Genomic DNA, 17,161 nt, shown 5'->3' on the forward strand with positions numbered 1-17,161 from the left:
ACACCAAGAATTACAGCAGTAGTCATTGTGCTCTCCACAGATACGCTTTAGCTACGAAATACGAAACAAATGCCTGTTTCGTTCAAGAAAGTTTTAGACGAATCGATTCAAATCATTAACTACATAAAATCAAGGCAGTTGAAGTCAAGACTTTTCACAATACTGTGTGAAGATATGGGAAGCCTTCATCGTTCCCTGCTACTCCACGCAGAAATGAGGTGGCTCTCACGTGGGAAAGCACTCTCTCGGTTGTACAAATTAAGATTGGAAGTCTTATCTTTCCTTTTGGAGCATAACACCAAATTAGCAGACCTTATTAATGACTAAAATTGGCAGTGTATACTTGCCTATTTGTCAGATATTTTCTCCAAAATGAACAAAATGAATATTTCACTCCAAGGGCAAAGTGAAACAAAGGTCACTGCTATCGACAAAGTTCGAGCATTCAAGAGGAAAATTAATTTTTGGTCTGAGAGTATCGGGGAGGGGGAGGTCGAGTGTTTTCCTCTTCTCAAGGAGTTTTTGGAAAACAAAACATTGGCGCTTGGGAAGAATTTGTTTCATCAAATCCTGAAACATCTCCGAAGATTGATGTCATTGTTGGAGCATTATTTCCCAACAGCTGAAGATGAGAAACTGCAGAAATATGAATGGGTGGCTCCGTTTGCATAACAAGAAATACTACCCCCTGGTTGAAAAGGCAAAACGTGTACTTCTTCCATTTGCCACAACATACATGTGTGAATCTGGATTCTCGGTCTATGCTGCCCACAAAACTAAGTACCGAAGCTGTCTAGAAGCGGAACCAGACATCTGTCTCCAGTTGTCAAGAATTGAACCCAACTTTTCAAAATTTTGTCAACAGAAGCAGCCTCAACCATCACATTAGGAATCCATTATTATTCCTACAGACTCATCTATAGTAAAGAAGAAAGCATTTTTCTTAGTAGTAGCTCAGTGAAAGTGCTTGAACAATAACTCTGTAGGAATTTTGTTTCTGTCTTGTATTATTTACAAAATAATTATTAATTGAATTCTGTTGGCATTGATATTTTTGTTATGAAAATTAAAATGATCTCTAAAGCTAATTTCTTTACTTTGTAGTATATTCCGTCCTCTCTGTCAAAAATATAGCCTGTCTATACTTCAATTACAATTACTTGCTATTACTCTGACACTATATTGTGGCAACTGGCTGCAAGCGTAAACAAATGTGGACTTTTCACATGCCACCTTGTAAAAGGTAAACCTCCTCTGCCAGAATTGTTTCCTTTGAGGAAAAAAAGTCTTACGTTCTGTGAAATGCTTTGTCTTCTTATATAGAAATAAGAGCGTCTGTTTGTTTGTTTTCCTAATTTGCTGACTGCCGCGATATAGTGTCCAAGTAGTAGTTGAAGTTGTCAGCTGTGGCTAAACTGTTGCCACGCCTTCTGCCAGTTGCCAGCTACCAAGTGAAGTACACTGTTGCAATGCCGCCTGTTAGCTGCCGGCTATGGACTGACAGCTGCCCAGTAGATACACAAAGATGTAAAAATAACTAGACTTTCCAAGCTGTTTACATGAGCACGAAAATCGATTGTGGAACTGGAAAACGGCTTTATAAAAGCAGATTTCCAGAATCGATTTTGAATTGTTTACCTGTCCAACCAAAAGCGAAACTGGGACATCGGCTTACGAAATCCGGTTTTGGAAACGCATGTCAACTGGGTGAATGTATTCCCACACATTGCACAACAGATGTCACAATAGTCCTCTAAAGACAATTCCATTGCCCCTTTTCTTTCGTGATGTGGAATGGCCATGCAGTCTATGGCGCCATGTCATCATGGACTGCGCGGCCGCTCCCACCGGAGGTTCGAGTCCTCCTCCGTGTGTGTGTGTGTGTGTGTGTGTGTGTGTGTGTGTGTCCTTAGCGGAAGTTAAACTTAGGTTAATAGTGTGTAAGACTAAGGACTGATGACCTCAGCAGCTAGGTCCCATAGACTTTACTCACATTTGAACATTTTTCTTTGGATTTCACGCAAAACCTAAAAACAAAACACACACACCCGCCCGCGCCCACCCACCCACACACATACACACACACACACACACACACACACACACACACACAAACTGTTATGAAATATGCATGCTCCTTACACAACAATAGCCAAACAGTGGAAGTGAACAGACCACAAGTGGCAGCTTGTCAACAGTGAACAGTTTGGACGTGACGTTGACTGCTCTTGGATGAAGTCAGCTCCAACGTGTGAAATGTCAATTACCAAGTAATTTTAATCAGGCTATAGTGTGTTGAATAAAGGGAGTAAATCCACTAGCAAGTGTCTGGATACAGTGGGAATTCAAATTGGATCGTTAATTTCAAGTTGTTTTCATTTATCTCTAATCCAAAGACTATTGATACTTCGGGGGGGGGGGGGGGGGGGGTCATTGGGAAGATGGCACTTGCATTAAGAAGCTTTCAGTTCCCATGGGTTTCGTTCGCTCTGAAATTTAAAGTTACTGTGCTCTTGACTGACTAGGGGTCCGCCATGGATTTTCGACTAAAGAAGGGGTCTGCCAGCTGAAAAGGTTGGGAAGCTCTGGTATAAAGAATTTCATCCATGTACAGGTACAGTGTGTCAAGTGCGATTGAAAATAGAGAAAGAGTGTTTCATACTGTTGCTAAATATTTGCATTTGAAGGGTTTGGTTGCTGCACAAATCTAAACAGAATTGGATGAAGTTCACACTGACAGTGCTTCATCATTGAAGACCATTTACTTTTGGATTAATGAATTTTAAACATGGTCGAACAACCTCGAAGACTAAGCCCGCTCTGATTGTCTAACTGAGGTCACCATAAAAGTAACCATTGACAAAAGCCATGATATGGTAATGCAAGACCAACAAATGAAAATTTGAGAAATTGCCGAGATTATATTCATCTCAACTCAGCAGGTGCATAATATCCTGCACGGAGAATTGGCTGTGAAGAAGCCTTGTGTAGGTTGATGCCGTGACTGCTCACAGTTGACCAAAAGTGCATCTGGCACATTTCAACACAATGTCTGTCAGTGTTTAATTGCAATCTGCAAGACTTTTTGTGCCTATTCGTGACTGTTGATGACACCTGGATCCATCATTACATGTTGTTGTTGTTGTGGTCTTCAGTCCTGAGACTGGTTTGATGCAGCTCTCCATGCTACTCTATCCTGTGCAAGCTTTTTCATCTCCCAGTACCTACTGCAACCTACATCCTTCTGAATCTGCTTAGTGTATTCATCTCTTGGTCTCCCTCTACGATTTTTACCCTCCACGCTGCCCTCCAATACTAAATTGGTGATCCCTTGATGCCTCAGAACATGTCCTACCAACCGATCCCTTCTTCTGGTCAAGTTGTGCCACAAACTTCTCTTCTCCCCAATCCTATTCAATACTTCCTCATTAGTTATGTGATCTACCCATCTAATCTTCAGCATTCTTCTGTAGCACCACATTTCGAAAGCTTCTATTCTCTTCCTGTCCAAACTGGTTATCGCCCATGTTTCACTTCCATACATGGCTACACTCCATACGAATACTTTCAGAAATGACTTCCTGACACTTAAATCAATACTGGATGTTAACAAATTTCTCTTCTTCAGAAACGCTTTCCTTGCCATTGCCAGCCTACATTTTATATCCTCTCTACTTCGACCATCATCAGTTATTTTGCTCCCCAAATAGCAAAACTCCTTTACTACTTTAAGTGCCTCATTTCCTAATCTAATTCCCTCAGCATCACCCGACTTAATTAGACTACATTCCATTATCCTTGTTTTGCTTTTGTTGATGTTCATCTTATATCCTCCTTTCAAGACACTGTCCATTCCATTCAACAGCTCTTCCAAGTCCTTTGCTGTCTCTGACAGAATTACAATATCATCAGCGAACCTCAAAGTTTTTATTTCTTCTCCATGAATTTTAATACCTACCCCGAATTTTTCTTTTGTTTCCTTTACTGCTTGCTCAATATACAGATTGAACAACATCGGGGAGAGGCTACAACCCTGTCTTACTCCCTTCCCAACCACTGCTTCCCTTTCATGTCCCTCGACTCTTATAACTGCCATCTGGTTTTTGTACAAATTGTAAATAGCCTTTCGCTCCCTGTATTTTACCCCTGCCACCTTTAGAATTTGAAAGAGAGTATTCCAGTCAACATTGTCAAAAGCTTTCTCTAAGTCTACAAATGCTAGAAACGTAGGTTTGCCTTTCCTTAATCTTTCTTCTAAGATAAGTCGTAAGGTCAGTATTGCCTCACGTGTTCCAGTGTTTCTACGGAATCCAAACTGATCTTCCCCGAGGTTGGCTTCTACTAGTTTTTCCATTCGTCTGTAAAGAATTCGTGTTAGTATTTTGCAGCTGTGACTTATTAAGCTGATAGTTCGGTAATTTTCACATCTGTCAACACCTGCTTTCTTTGGGATTGGAATTATTATATTCTTCTTGAAGTCTGAGGGTATTTCGCCTGTTTCATACATCTTGCTCACCAGATGGTAGAGTTTTGTCAGGACTGGCTCTCCCACGGCCGTCAGTAGTTCCAATGGAATATTGTCTACTCCGGGGGCCTTGTTTCGACTCAGGTCTTTCATTGCTCTGTCAAACTCTTCACGCAGTATCATATCTCCCATTTCATCTTCATCTACATCCTCTTCCATTTCCATAATATTGTCCTCAAGTACATCGCCCTTGTATAGACCCTCTATATACTCCTTCCACCTTTCTGCTTTCCCTTCTTTGCTCAGAACTGGGTTTCCATCTGAGCTCTTGATATTCATACAAGTCGTTCTCTTATCTCCAAAGGTCTCTTTAATTTTCCTGTAGGCGGTATCTATCTTACCCCTAGTGATATAGGCCTCTACATCCTTACATTTGTCCTCTAGCCATCCCTGCTTAGCCATTTTGCACTTCCTGTCGATCTCATTTTTGAGACGTTTGTATTCCTTTTTGCCTGTTTCACTTACTGCATTTTTATATTTTCTCCTTTCATCAATTAAATTCAATATTTCTTCTGTTACCCAAGGATTTCTACTAGCCCTCGTCTTTTTACCTACTTGATCCTCTGCTGCTGTCACTACTTCATCCCTCAAAGCTACCCATTCTTCTTCTACTGTATTTAATTCCCCCATTCCTGTCAATTGCTCCCTTATGCTCTCCCTGAATCTCTGTACAACCTCTGGTTCTTTTAGTTTATCCAGGTCCCATCTCCTTAAATTCCCACCTTTTTGCAGTTTCTTCAGTTTTAATCTACAGGTCATAACCAATAGATTGTGGCCAGAGTCCACATCTGCCCCTGGAAATGTCTTACAATTTAAAACCTGGTTCCTAAATCTCTGTCTTACCATTATATAATCTATCTGATACCTTTTAGTATCTCCAGGGTTCTTCCATGTATACAACCTTCTTTCATGATTCTTAAACCAAGTGTTAGCTATGATTATGTTGTGCTCTGTGCAAAATTCTACCAGGCGGCTTCCTCTTTCATTTCTGTCCCCCAATCCATATTCACCTACTATGTTTCCTTCTCTCCCTTTTCCTACACTCGAATTCCAGTCACCCATGACTATTAAATTTTCGTCTCCCTTCACAATCTGAATAATTTCTTTTATTTCATCATACATTTCTTCAATTTCTTCGTCATCTGCAGAGCTAGTTGGCATATAAACTTCTACTACTGTAGTAGGTGTGGGCTTCGTATCTATCTTGGCCACAATAATGCGTTCACTATGCTGTTTGTAGTAGCTTACCCGCATTCCTATTTTCCTATTCATTATTAAACCTACTCCTGCATTACCCCTATTTGATTTTGTGTTTATAACCCTGTAGTCACCTGACCAGAAGTCTTGTTCCTCCTGCCACCGAACTTCACTAATTCCCACTATATCTAACTTATATCTAACTTCATTACATACCATAACCAAAAGGACAGTCAAAACAATGGACAAAGGCTGGTGGAAATCACCAAAGAAGTCAGAGTCAATTTGTCAGCTGGCAAGGTGATGGCCACCTCTCTCCTCTTCTTCTTCTTCTTTCTTTCTTTCTTTCTCTCTTTTTTTTTTTTTTTTTTTTTTTTTTTCGGGGGGGGGGGGGGGGGGCAGGGGGGGGGGGGTTGTTCCCAAGGAATAATCCTCATATATTACTTGCAGGGTAGGAGGAGAACCAAAACTGGAACCAATTATGCTTCATTGTTGGATTGTTTGGGACTTGCTTGGGCTGAAAAAAGGCAAGGTTGGCACGCAGAAAAGTGCTCTTTCACCAGGATAATTCACTGTCCCACACATCAGTGATAACAATGGCGAATATGCTTCAATTGGAATTTGAACTGGTTCGTCGTCCATCCTAATCACCAGATTTAGCCCCAAGTAACTTTTCCTTGTTCCCTAACTGAAACTTTGGCTTGCTGAGAAGAAATTTTTAGGAAATGAAGACAGGGTAGTTGCAATCGATGAATGTTTTGCAGAGTTTGACAGAATCTATTTTTCCAATGGGATGAAAAAGCTGGAGAATTGCAGGACCGAGTGTATATCCGTCAAAGGAGACTGCCGAGAAGTAGGGTGAGTTGTTTATGAATCAAACATTTTTTCTTACTTTTTTAACATACTTACGAAACCATAATCATATATAGAGACCTCTGGTAGACAGAATCGTGCGCGCCATACCCTGTGCATAAGTCGAATGTGGCCTCTGGTCACTGATTCGCGAGTGACCATAGTATTTCAGTGTAGAATACCAGCGGCCTGGTGCAGTGGCGTGTATCCGGGTATTATGTACAGGGTTGTACCACACATAAAACACAAAATGTGTACATCGAATAATGAGTCTTGATCAAACTATGAAATGAGGACGAGATTAATCTTTTACCTTTGTTTTATTATTGCAGCCTGATGTGGTTTAAATATGTATGAAAGCGCAGGTACTGAGTCAGTGATCCAGTATCTGATATTCTTTGATGTAATAAAATAACAGTTTCAGAAGTGGCAACCAGAGTTTGTATCACTCTCTTTAGATCATCCAGACAACTGAAAACTGAATAATGGATTTAAAACAAGTCCCAGGATAAGGATTCACATCAGCAGTATAATAATATTTTTGTCACCATGACCTGTGAGGTTAATTGCATAGAGATAATTTTCTAATGAGAATAATTTTAAAATTTTTATAAATAAAAGTGCATCGAAATAGGTACAATGTAAGACTACATGTTTATATGAATGCTGTAAGAGGGACAGCCACACTGTTCATATGCATCCTCCTTTGTTTGTTTGCTATAGTTTTTTTTTCAATATTTTGTATATCTCTTTGTCCTTTGATTACTTTTCTAATTTTAAGCTGTGTTTTTGCTAAATTGATAGCATTATTCCTGGCATTCCTTAAAGTACTTGAAATATGCTTAGTTTATGTTATGTTTTCTGTTTGATTACAATAGTTATACTATGGCTGTTCTGCATCGCAATATCATTCATGTATGAACGTATCCCTGAAATTTGTATATAAATAAAATAATGATCATATTACTACAAATGTAAATTAATATTTTTAGGCAGCAGAGATGAGGGAGAAGAACTTGGATCTTATGAGGCAAGATATTGTCAGTGTACTAAAAAACAGCAGTATGGCATTTGTTCGAGAACTAGTTGGTGCTGATCCAGTGGCAGTTTTTCGTTGGGCTATTGTGCGTGCTTTTTTTCGGGCCTACTTTGCATTTCATGAAGCTGGTCGGAAGCATCGACAAGCACGTGGTGAGCCCATATATAGATTATATATATTAATTCTGCTCATGAAAAAACTTTAAAATGTCTTTCAGTGTTCTTAAGACTGAAGGTAGCTACATTAGATAAAAAATATCATTATTTTGTCTGTAATTAAGTCACAGATAATGGAGTGAAGACATTAGTTATCTTCTTGTGGTGATTTCAGAAGGAAGACAAACTATGTTATTATGTCTCCCTGAGTGCAGATGTATGTACTCTGTACAGAAACAGACAATGGTGATATTATTTCTCCCCATTTCCTAGTGTTATTCTAACCTATTAATCACTGTCATTTTAAGATTTTCTTTCTGTTATAAAATTAAATGTTCATTTACATACGAATATCTCAGAATTGACAATTCACAACTCCCGGAAAAATAAACCTTTGACCTGGTTAAAAAATTTTTCTGGACCAGGACTTACGCCCAGGCGGTCTCAGTATTCTGATAGTCCAGTTTAAAAAGATGCTGCCATCTTTAACAATCATAGTGGCCATTTACAGTGGCACGCTGTTATTTCTGACAAAATAGGCAGCCACTTATTACCACCACAGGAAATGAATAGTTTTGATATTGTCAGTACTGATTTTGAAACAAGTGATACAGAAATAGATTTTTGTATTAGTAATTAAAGAATTAGTAAACACAACCACTCACTCTGTAGAGTGTGCTAAGATGAGGGTTGATCTGATAATGGATGTTGTTCTCTGAGTAAGAATGCTGCAAGCTGATAATGGGATTTTAATGCAAAAATGGAACAAAAGTGAAAGATAAGTCTTAAATGAGGAACAGTAGGTAATCATTCACCACCACCACCACCACCACTACCACCACCACCCATAGCTTTAAGCACGTCATATTTGTATTGATCCTGGATGTGTTTTAGAGTCATCTACCCACCTTCCATTAAGTTGTCTCTATCTGTTTTTGTCCTCTTAGTATCTATTCACCTGGCTTCATGCTCTATGCTTTTCATTTTTGACAGAATTAGATCTTTCACTTCTGTCTGTTTCATGAACCATAAATTTGTTTTCCTGCCAGTTAGTACGTCTCTCCAATGCTTATCAAGTAGACTTCAGTTTTTAAAACATTTCGACATTAAAAGCAGAAATAACAGAAGTAGATAATAATAGAATTTTCAGAGGGCAACATGTTTGTCCTTTAAACATCATTTAAGAAAACAGAAATAAATTTATTCGGCAAAGAGCAAATGGAACTTGAAAAGCAGAATTGTGTACATTTCATCAAACAATAAATAAATAATTCAGAATATTGTGATCATAAACCAATCAATTGACAGGAATGGGGGAAAGAAATACAGTAGAAGAAGAATGGGTAGCTTTGAGGGATGAAGTAGTGAAGGCAGCAGAGGATCAAGTAGGTAAAAAGACGAGGGCTAGTAGAAATCCTTGGGTAACAGAAGAAATATTGAATTTGATTGATGAAAGGAGAAAATATAAAAATGCAGTAAGTGAAACAGGCAAAAAGGAATACAAACGTCTCAAAAATGAGATCGACAGGAAGTGCAAAATGGCTAAGCAGGGATGGCTAGAGGACAAATGTATGGATGTAGAGGCCTATCTCACTAGGGGTAAGATAGATACCGCCTACAGGAAAATTAAAGAGACCTTTGGAGATAAGAGAACGACTTGTATGAATATCAAGAGCTCAGATGGAAACCCAGTTCTAAGCAAAGAAGGGAAAGCAGAAAGGTGGAAGGAGTATATAGAGGGTCTATACAAGGGCGATGTACTTGAGGACAATATTATGGAAATAGAAGAGGATGTAGATGAAGATGAAATGGGAGATATGATACTGCGTGAAGAGTTTGACAGAGCACTGAAAGACCTGAGTCGAAACAAGGCCCCCGGAGTAGACAATATTCCATTGGAACTACTGACGGCCGTGGGAGAGCCAGTCCTGACAAAACTCTACCATCTGGTGAGCAAGATGTATGAAACAGGCGAAATACCCTCAGACTTCAAGAAGAATATAATAATTCCAATCCCAAAGAAAGCAGGTGTTGACAGATGTGAAAATTACCGAACTATCAGCTTAATAAGTCACAGCTGCAAAATACTAACACGAATTCTTTACAGACGAATGGAAAAACTAGTAGAAGCCAACCTCGGGGAAGATCAGTTTGGATTTCGTAGAAACACTGGAACACGTGAGGCAATACTGACCTTAAGACTTATCTTAGAAGAAAGATTAAGGAAAGGCAAACCTACGTTTCTAGCATTTGTAGATTTAGAGAAAGCTTTTGACAATGTTGACTGGAATACTCTCTTTCAAATTCTAAAGGTGGCAGGGGTAAAATACAGGGAGCGAAAGGCTATTTACAATTTGTACAGTAACCAGATGGCAGTTATAAGAGTCGAGGGACATGAAAGGGAAGCAGTGGTTGGGAAGGGAGTAAGACAGGGTTGTAGCCTCTCCCCGATGTTGTTCAATCTGTATATTGAGCAAGCAGTAAAGGAAACAAAAGAAAAATTCGGAGTAGGTTTTAAAATTCATGGAGAAGAAATAAAAACTTTGAGGTTCGCCGATGACATTGTAATTCTGTCAGAGACAGCAAAGGACTTGGAAGAGCAGTTGAATGGAATGGACAGTGTCTTGAAAGGAGGATATAAGATGAACATCAACAAAAGCAAAACAAGGATAATGGAATGTAGTCTAATTAAGTCGGGTGATGCTGAGGGAATTAGATTAGGAAATGAGGCACTTAAAGTAGTAAAGGAGTTTTGCTATTTGGGGAGCAAAATAACTGATGATGGTCGAAGTAGAGAGGATATAAAATGTAGGCTGGCAATGGCAAGGAAAGCGTTTCTGAAGAAGAGAAATTTGTTAACATCCAGTATTGATTTAAGTGTCAGGAAGTCATTTCTGAAAGTATTCGTATGGAGTGTAGCCATGTATGGAAGTGAAACATGGACGATAAATAGTTTGGACAAGAAGAGAATAGAAGCTTTCGAAATGTGGTGCTACAGAAGAATGCTGAAGATTAGATGGGTAGATCACATAACTAATGAGGAAGTATTGAATAGGATTGGGGAGAAGAGAAGTTTGTGGCACAACTTGACCAGAAGAAGGGATCGGTTGGTAGGACATGTTCTGAGGCATCAAGGGATCACCAATTTAGTACTGGAGGGCAGCGTGGAGGGTAAAAATCGTAGAGGGAGACCAAGAGATGAATACACTAAGCAGATTCAGAAAGATGTAGGTTGCAGTAGGTACTGGGAGATGAAAAAGCTTGCACAGGATAGAGTAGCATGGAGAGCTGCATCAAACCAGTCTCAGGACTGAAGACCACAACAACAACACAAACCAATCAAGTGTTGTCTAAGGATTTTTCTGCCACTTATTCATCTCTTTCACATGTGGCATTGATTAATATAATATCAAGTTGTGCCATGGTTTAGAATCAGTATTAATGTAGGTTACTCAGGTAGTTATTAAACACTTAAGAAAAATGAATACCTATCGTTATCAGTTGAGCTTGTTTCAGTATTTGTTTGAACCTGAGCTGAAGATTTCTGAAGTGATTTTAGTTCCTCTCTGGTGTATGAGGCGACCCCCCCCCCCTCCCCCCCATCCCTTAGTGAATGTATAGGGTTATTTTTAGCTCTTTGTACAGTGTTGACAGTTGTTATTTCCGCAGCATTAGAATTACTTATTCTGATGCTCATTTTAGGCACTTAAATGTAGAGGGAGGATGGTTCATGTATACTACACTGTACATTTTATAGGCTAATTGAAAATACATCTGTTTGAAACTACCATGCTGCACTTCTGATACACTGAAAACTTTTAAGCTGTATTGATTCGAATAGATGTGCAAGCCCACATCGCACTGTTGTGACTATGTTCAGACCTCCGCACACTGACGTGCATTGTGAATCATGGAAAAATAAAAGTGTAATAATATATTCAGAACATCTAAAGTATTGTTTGTACTCATTATTAATTTTCGTTACTCATTTGTTCATTATCTACAGTTTTGGCAATCTTAGTACTCATATCCAAGTATCAATATTATAGATTATGAACACTGTGGATAATGTGTAACAAAGAATGTTGTAGGCTTATACCCATTGAAATATGTGTGTTGGAATCAAAGGAAAAAATTTAAGTGTTATGTACAAAACAATTGTGGGAAATATATTTCTACAGATTTAAGAATGTACATTGCAACGATTAATTTTTTTTAAATGTCAGGCAGATTGAATGGCTCAGTGATATACTTAACTTCGTCATCAGTGGGAAAGGGTTATTCATAGATGATTTCCTTTTAGACATGGTGTTCCAAAATATTTCGTTTTTGTCAATAGTTAGCCTGTGTCAGTGTGTGTGTGATTGTTATGTTATGCAATTAAAAACAACTTACCAGATCTCCTTAGAAGTGTTTGCACTTCTTTAGTGATAATTTTTTTGTTCCGATGATCCTAGGAATAGATAATCTTAAATTTTCTCTACATACTGGAATGCAGTTTTGCAAAATGCTTTTCTGCTCTAAACCAATAAAAAATTACTCTATGCACAGATGGTAGCAAACCTGGACTTCAGAACCGGTGCCGAAATCATTCTCCCAACGAAAATTTGATCAGGTAATTATTATTGTTATTGTTGTTGTTGCTATTATTATTATGATTGATCTTGCTTTCTGAGGCTAAGTACCTTGATACATACACCATTGGTCTTTGTTCGGGCAGTTTCTTAGACTTATCAACATTCCATGCATATAAATGCAGTAAGACACATCTACAGATTTAAGTGTTTTCATAGTGGGTATTGGTAGATTTTTGAGATTGAGGTAATTTTGTTAGATAACCTTTGATAAAAGTAAAAAATATATTTCTTTCGTGATGGAAAGTACGTTATTTAATGAAACACCCTGCAGTTGTTTCATTAAAGCAACTACTTTTTTAAAGGCCTTAATTTTAATTTTCCTCTCAGCACAATTTTTTTAATTCATACTTAGTTTTTGACTGTCTCAAATTGATTGGCATTTCTGTGTATTATACTGTCTCTCTCCGCATTTCATATGGCATTTGTGATGTATTCATGTATGACTGTTTTCCGACCTTAATCTTTTTCCTTATGCCGTGACACGTGGTCTGTCTGAACTGCAAAACCAGTTGAGCTGTTACATAACCTCATGGAAAACAACTTTCTTAAATCTTTTGGGCAGTGGTAGGACCAAATGCATATATGTGGACTCATGTTGTTTCTACTTTGAAGACAACCACCACTGGTTGAACAAATTTGATACATGCACAGATTTGCAGCAAAAGTCTTTTGTCTTTTGTGTCAGATATCATACAAGACAGTTTCCAGCACAGAGTAAGAAAATGTCTGTTGCAAACTACTCTTCCACTGTCACTGAGGTGACTGATCTTGATGAACAACAGAGAAAATCCTTCAACTTAGGTTTCAGATTCTGTAGTTTGTCACATGTAGATTTCAAATCATATTGAAGATTACTGAAAATGTTTGTTGTTGAGGTTATTTGGATAAGTAGCAGCTGCATTGGACCTTGCTACATCGTCCCACCACAGTTTTCTCAGGTCTTTCAGTTCTTTATCCAGCCATGATGAATTTGATCCTGATTGTTTAACTGATATTTGCACATCTACATTTGAAAGCCTTGCTGCCACTGCTAATATCTTTTTGCCTTTTCTTGTTTTGCGTCCTAATCATGTTACTTGGTTTGCAATTGTTTGGGCTATTGAAGTGCCTAATATTTCTATGCCTTTTTCTATTTTTTTTAAGCAGATCCTGTATTGGAGTTGAAAAATCTATTTGAGGTATGTTAGCATATTTGATGAATATGCTGAAGAGAAAATAGAAATATAAACCAAATAAGAGCAAAAATCAGCTCATTCACATTATACATTATTTTAATTGTGACTACGCTGATTTTGGTGTTAATAACGTAAATGAGAAATGTGTTGCCCCAAAATATTTTACCACTATAGACGCTTTCACTAACTGAATAGACAGTGGGCTTTTACGGTATCAACAGCATGTAACTGCACCTCTACAGGTTAGTTAGTTATTTAGAATTAAAGTTTGTAGTTTATACTTGGGAAAATTACTTTTCACCTCTCACATGTCGCTGTATGACATATTTCAAGAACTTACCCACGTAGCAGAAGCACAAAGAACAGTTGATAACTTTAAACAGCAGGAATTAAAATTTGTTTCATATTGTTCAATGTAAGGGGGGCAGGTAAATCAGTGTGATCAGATATTTGTTAACAATTAATGTGTTAGTGTGAATCATCAGATTTTTTAATGAGATGCTGTACCAGCTTTATTCTGTAGGGTTGATTGTGACGGTAATTGTGCACAGTTACACATATGTATGTTCAAATGGTGCCGTAGGCAGTCTGTGAGTATTGAAATTGCCCAACCCGTAACATGTGTTTGATAGATTTTGAATGCAATCTCTTGATGTAGTTGCTAAGAGCACTGAATTTTTTTCTTTAAATAAAATTGCTTTAATTTTATACTCGTTGACCATTTATTACATGTTTGTGCATTATATAAAATAGATGTGTATTATAACTTTAAGAAGTTGTTTTACCAGGTGCATTTTGTGAATTGTGACAATTTTGTTAGGCTTAGAATATTTTCTCCATACAAAGTTTTTTATTACTGTGACCAGTACAACAAATGATACAGAAGAGTAAAATGTTTACATACATTTAAAAATTTGCATTTATTGGTTAAAAACATAACTGTTGTTTCTCATTTCCATGTGTAGCCACCTAGTGACACTTTCGGCAGTGAATCTCACGATTAACAGGATTGCGTAAGTGTTGTTGCTCTCCCATCATTTTAAAAATTGCACTTGATGTGTCACATCCTGCTGGTGCCCTTGTAATTACTCAGTCCAGTACTTACGCATGAATTTGTCTTTCTTCCACTTAATCTTTTGTTAACCCATTAGTTACCACAAAGCCAAGAAGCTAGACTTGTCATACAGTGTCTTTCATTTTACGGAAATATTTTGAATAACATCTTTTTTGTGCTACATAGTAGATATGGCTGCACCATAAATATCAGTTGTAAACCATTCATGTAATTATATTATGCTTGCATGATTAAAGTTTCCAACACCTCTGTAAAATAAATTGCTGTACTTTATTATATACTACCACCTTAGCAGGTAATCAACTGTAAGATGTTCTCTTCATCTTCAGTTTTGTGTAATGTTGCATTTGTGCGTCAAGACTCGTGACATAATTGTCAAACACATTTCTAACTTTTTTTCATTTAAAATATGAGATAGTAGTAACAGGCATCTGCTTGTTTCAATATGTAACAATTTACACTTGTCTGCAGTAATTTAGTATAGTTGAGTGGATTAAAAATTTATAGGGAAGAACAAAGATGATGTGACTTACCATATGAAAGCGCTGGCAGGTCGATACAAACACAAACAGACACATACATACACACAAAATTCAAGCTTTCGCAACAAACTGTTGCCTCATCAGGAAAGAGGGAAGGAGAGGGAAAGACGAGAGGAAGTGGGTTTTAAGGGAGAGGGTAAGGAGTCATTCCAATCCCGGGAGCGGAAAGACTTACCTTATGGGGAAAAAAGGACAGGTATACACTCGCGCGCGCGCGCGCGCGCGCACACACACACACACACACACACACACACACACACACACACACACACACACACACACACACATATCCATCCGCACATACACAGACACAAGCAGACATTTGTAAAAGCAAAGATATATATCTCTAAAAACAAAGAAGATGTGACTTACCAAACGAAAGTGCTGGCAGGTTGATAGACACACAAACAAACCAAACATACACACAAAATTCTAGCTTTCGCAACCAACGGTTGCTTCATCAGGAAAGAGGGAAGGAGAGGGAAAGACGAAAGGATGTGGGTTTTAAGGGAGAGGGTAAGGAGTCATTCCAATCCTGGGAGCGGAAAGACTTACCTTAGGGGGAAAAAAGGACAGGTATACACTCACATACACACACATATCCATCCGCGCACACACACACAGACACAAGCAGACATTTGTAAAGGCAAAGAGTTTGGGCAGAGATGTCAGTCGAGGCGGAAGTACATAGGCAAAGATGTTGTTGAAAGACAGGTGAGGTATGAGCGGCGGCAAATTGAAATTAGCGGAGATTGAGGTCTGGCAGATAACGAGAAGAGAGGATATACTGAAGTGCAAGTTCCCATCTCCGGAGTTCTGACAGGTTGGTGTTAGTGGGAAGTATCCAGATAACCTGGACGGTGTAACACAGTGCCAAGATGTGCTGGTTGTGCACCAAGGCATGTTTAGCCACAGGGTGATCCTCATTACCAACAAACACTGTCTGCCTGTGTCCATTCATGCGAATGGACAGTTTGTTGCTGGTCATTCCCACATAGAAAGCTTCACAGTGTAGGCAGGTCAGTTGGTAAATCACGTTGGTGCTTTCACACGTGGCTCTTCCTTTGATCGTGTACACCTTCCGGGTTACAGGACTGGAGTAGGTGGTGGTGGGAGGGTGCATGGGACAGTTTTTACACCGGGGTCGGTTACAAGGGTAGGAGCCAGAGGGTAGGGAAGGTGGTTTGGGGATTTCATAGGGATGAACTAACAGGTTACGAAGGTTAGGTGAACGGCGGAAAGACACTCTTGGTGGAGTGGGGAGGATTTCATGAAGGATGGATCTTATTTCAGGGCAGGATTTGAGGAAGTCGTATCCCTGCTGGAGAGCCACATTCAGAGTCTGACCCAGTCCCGGAAAGTATCCTGTCACAAGTGGGGCACTTTTGGGGTTCTTCTGTGGGAGGTTCTGGGTTTGAGGAGATGAGGAAGTGGCTCTGGTTATTTGCTTCTGTACCAGGTCGGGAGGGTAGTTGCAGGATGCGAAAGCTGTTTTCAGGTTGTTGGCGTAATGGTTCAAGGATTCCGGACTGGAGCAGATTCGTTTGCCACGAAGACCTAGGCTGTAGGGAAGGGACCGTTTGATGTGGAATGGGTGGCAGCTGTCATAATGGAGGTACTGTTGCTTGTTGGTGGGTTTGATGTGGACGGACGTGTGAAGCTGGCCATTGGACAGGTGGAGGTCAACGTCAAGGAAAGTGGCATGGGATTTGGAGTAGGACCAGGTGAATCTGATGGAACCAAAGGAGTTGGGGTTGGAGAGGAAATTCTGGAGTTCTTCTTCACTGTGAGTCCAGATCATGAAGATGTCATCAATAAATCTGTACCAAACTTTGGTTTGGCAGGCCTGGGTAACCAAGAAGGCTTCCTCTAAGCAACCCATGAATAGGTTGGCGTACGAGGGGGCCATCCTGGTACCCATGGCTGTTCCCTTTAATTGTTGGTATGTCTGACCATCGAAAGTG

At 39.1% G+C, this 17,161-nt stretch overlaps 1 protein-coding gene across 1 annotated transcript in view; it reads left to right on the forward strand.

Moving 5' to 3' along the window:
* Positions 1-17,161, forward strand: part of LOC126413328 (unconventional myosin-IXa-like) — a 347,425-nt gene that overhangs the window by 125,143 nt on the left and 205,121 nt on the right. Inside the window, exons 10-11 of the mRNA XM_050083235.1 lie at positions 7,571-7,765; positions 12,320-12,383. Coding sequence (XP_049939192.1) covers positions 7,571-7,765; positions 12,320-12,383 — 259 coding nt within the window. The remainder of the gene's footprint in view (positions 1-7,570; positions 7,766-12,319; positions 12,384-17,161) is intronic.

The sequence above is a fragment of the Schistocerca serialis genome, chromosome 7 (assembly GCF_023864345.2).
Source record: "Schistocerca serialis cubense isolate TAMUIC-IGC-003099 chromosome 7, iqSchSeri2.2, whole genome shotgun sequence".
In the NCBI taxonomy this organism is placed as follows: domain Eukaryota; kingdom Metazoa; phylum Arthropoda; class Insecta; order Orthoptera; family Acrididae; genus Schistocerca; species Schistocerca serialis.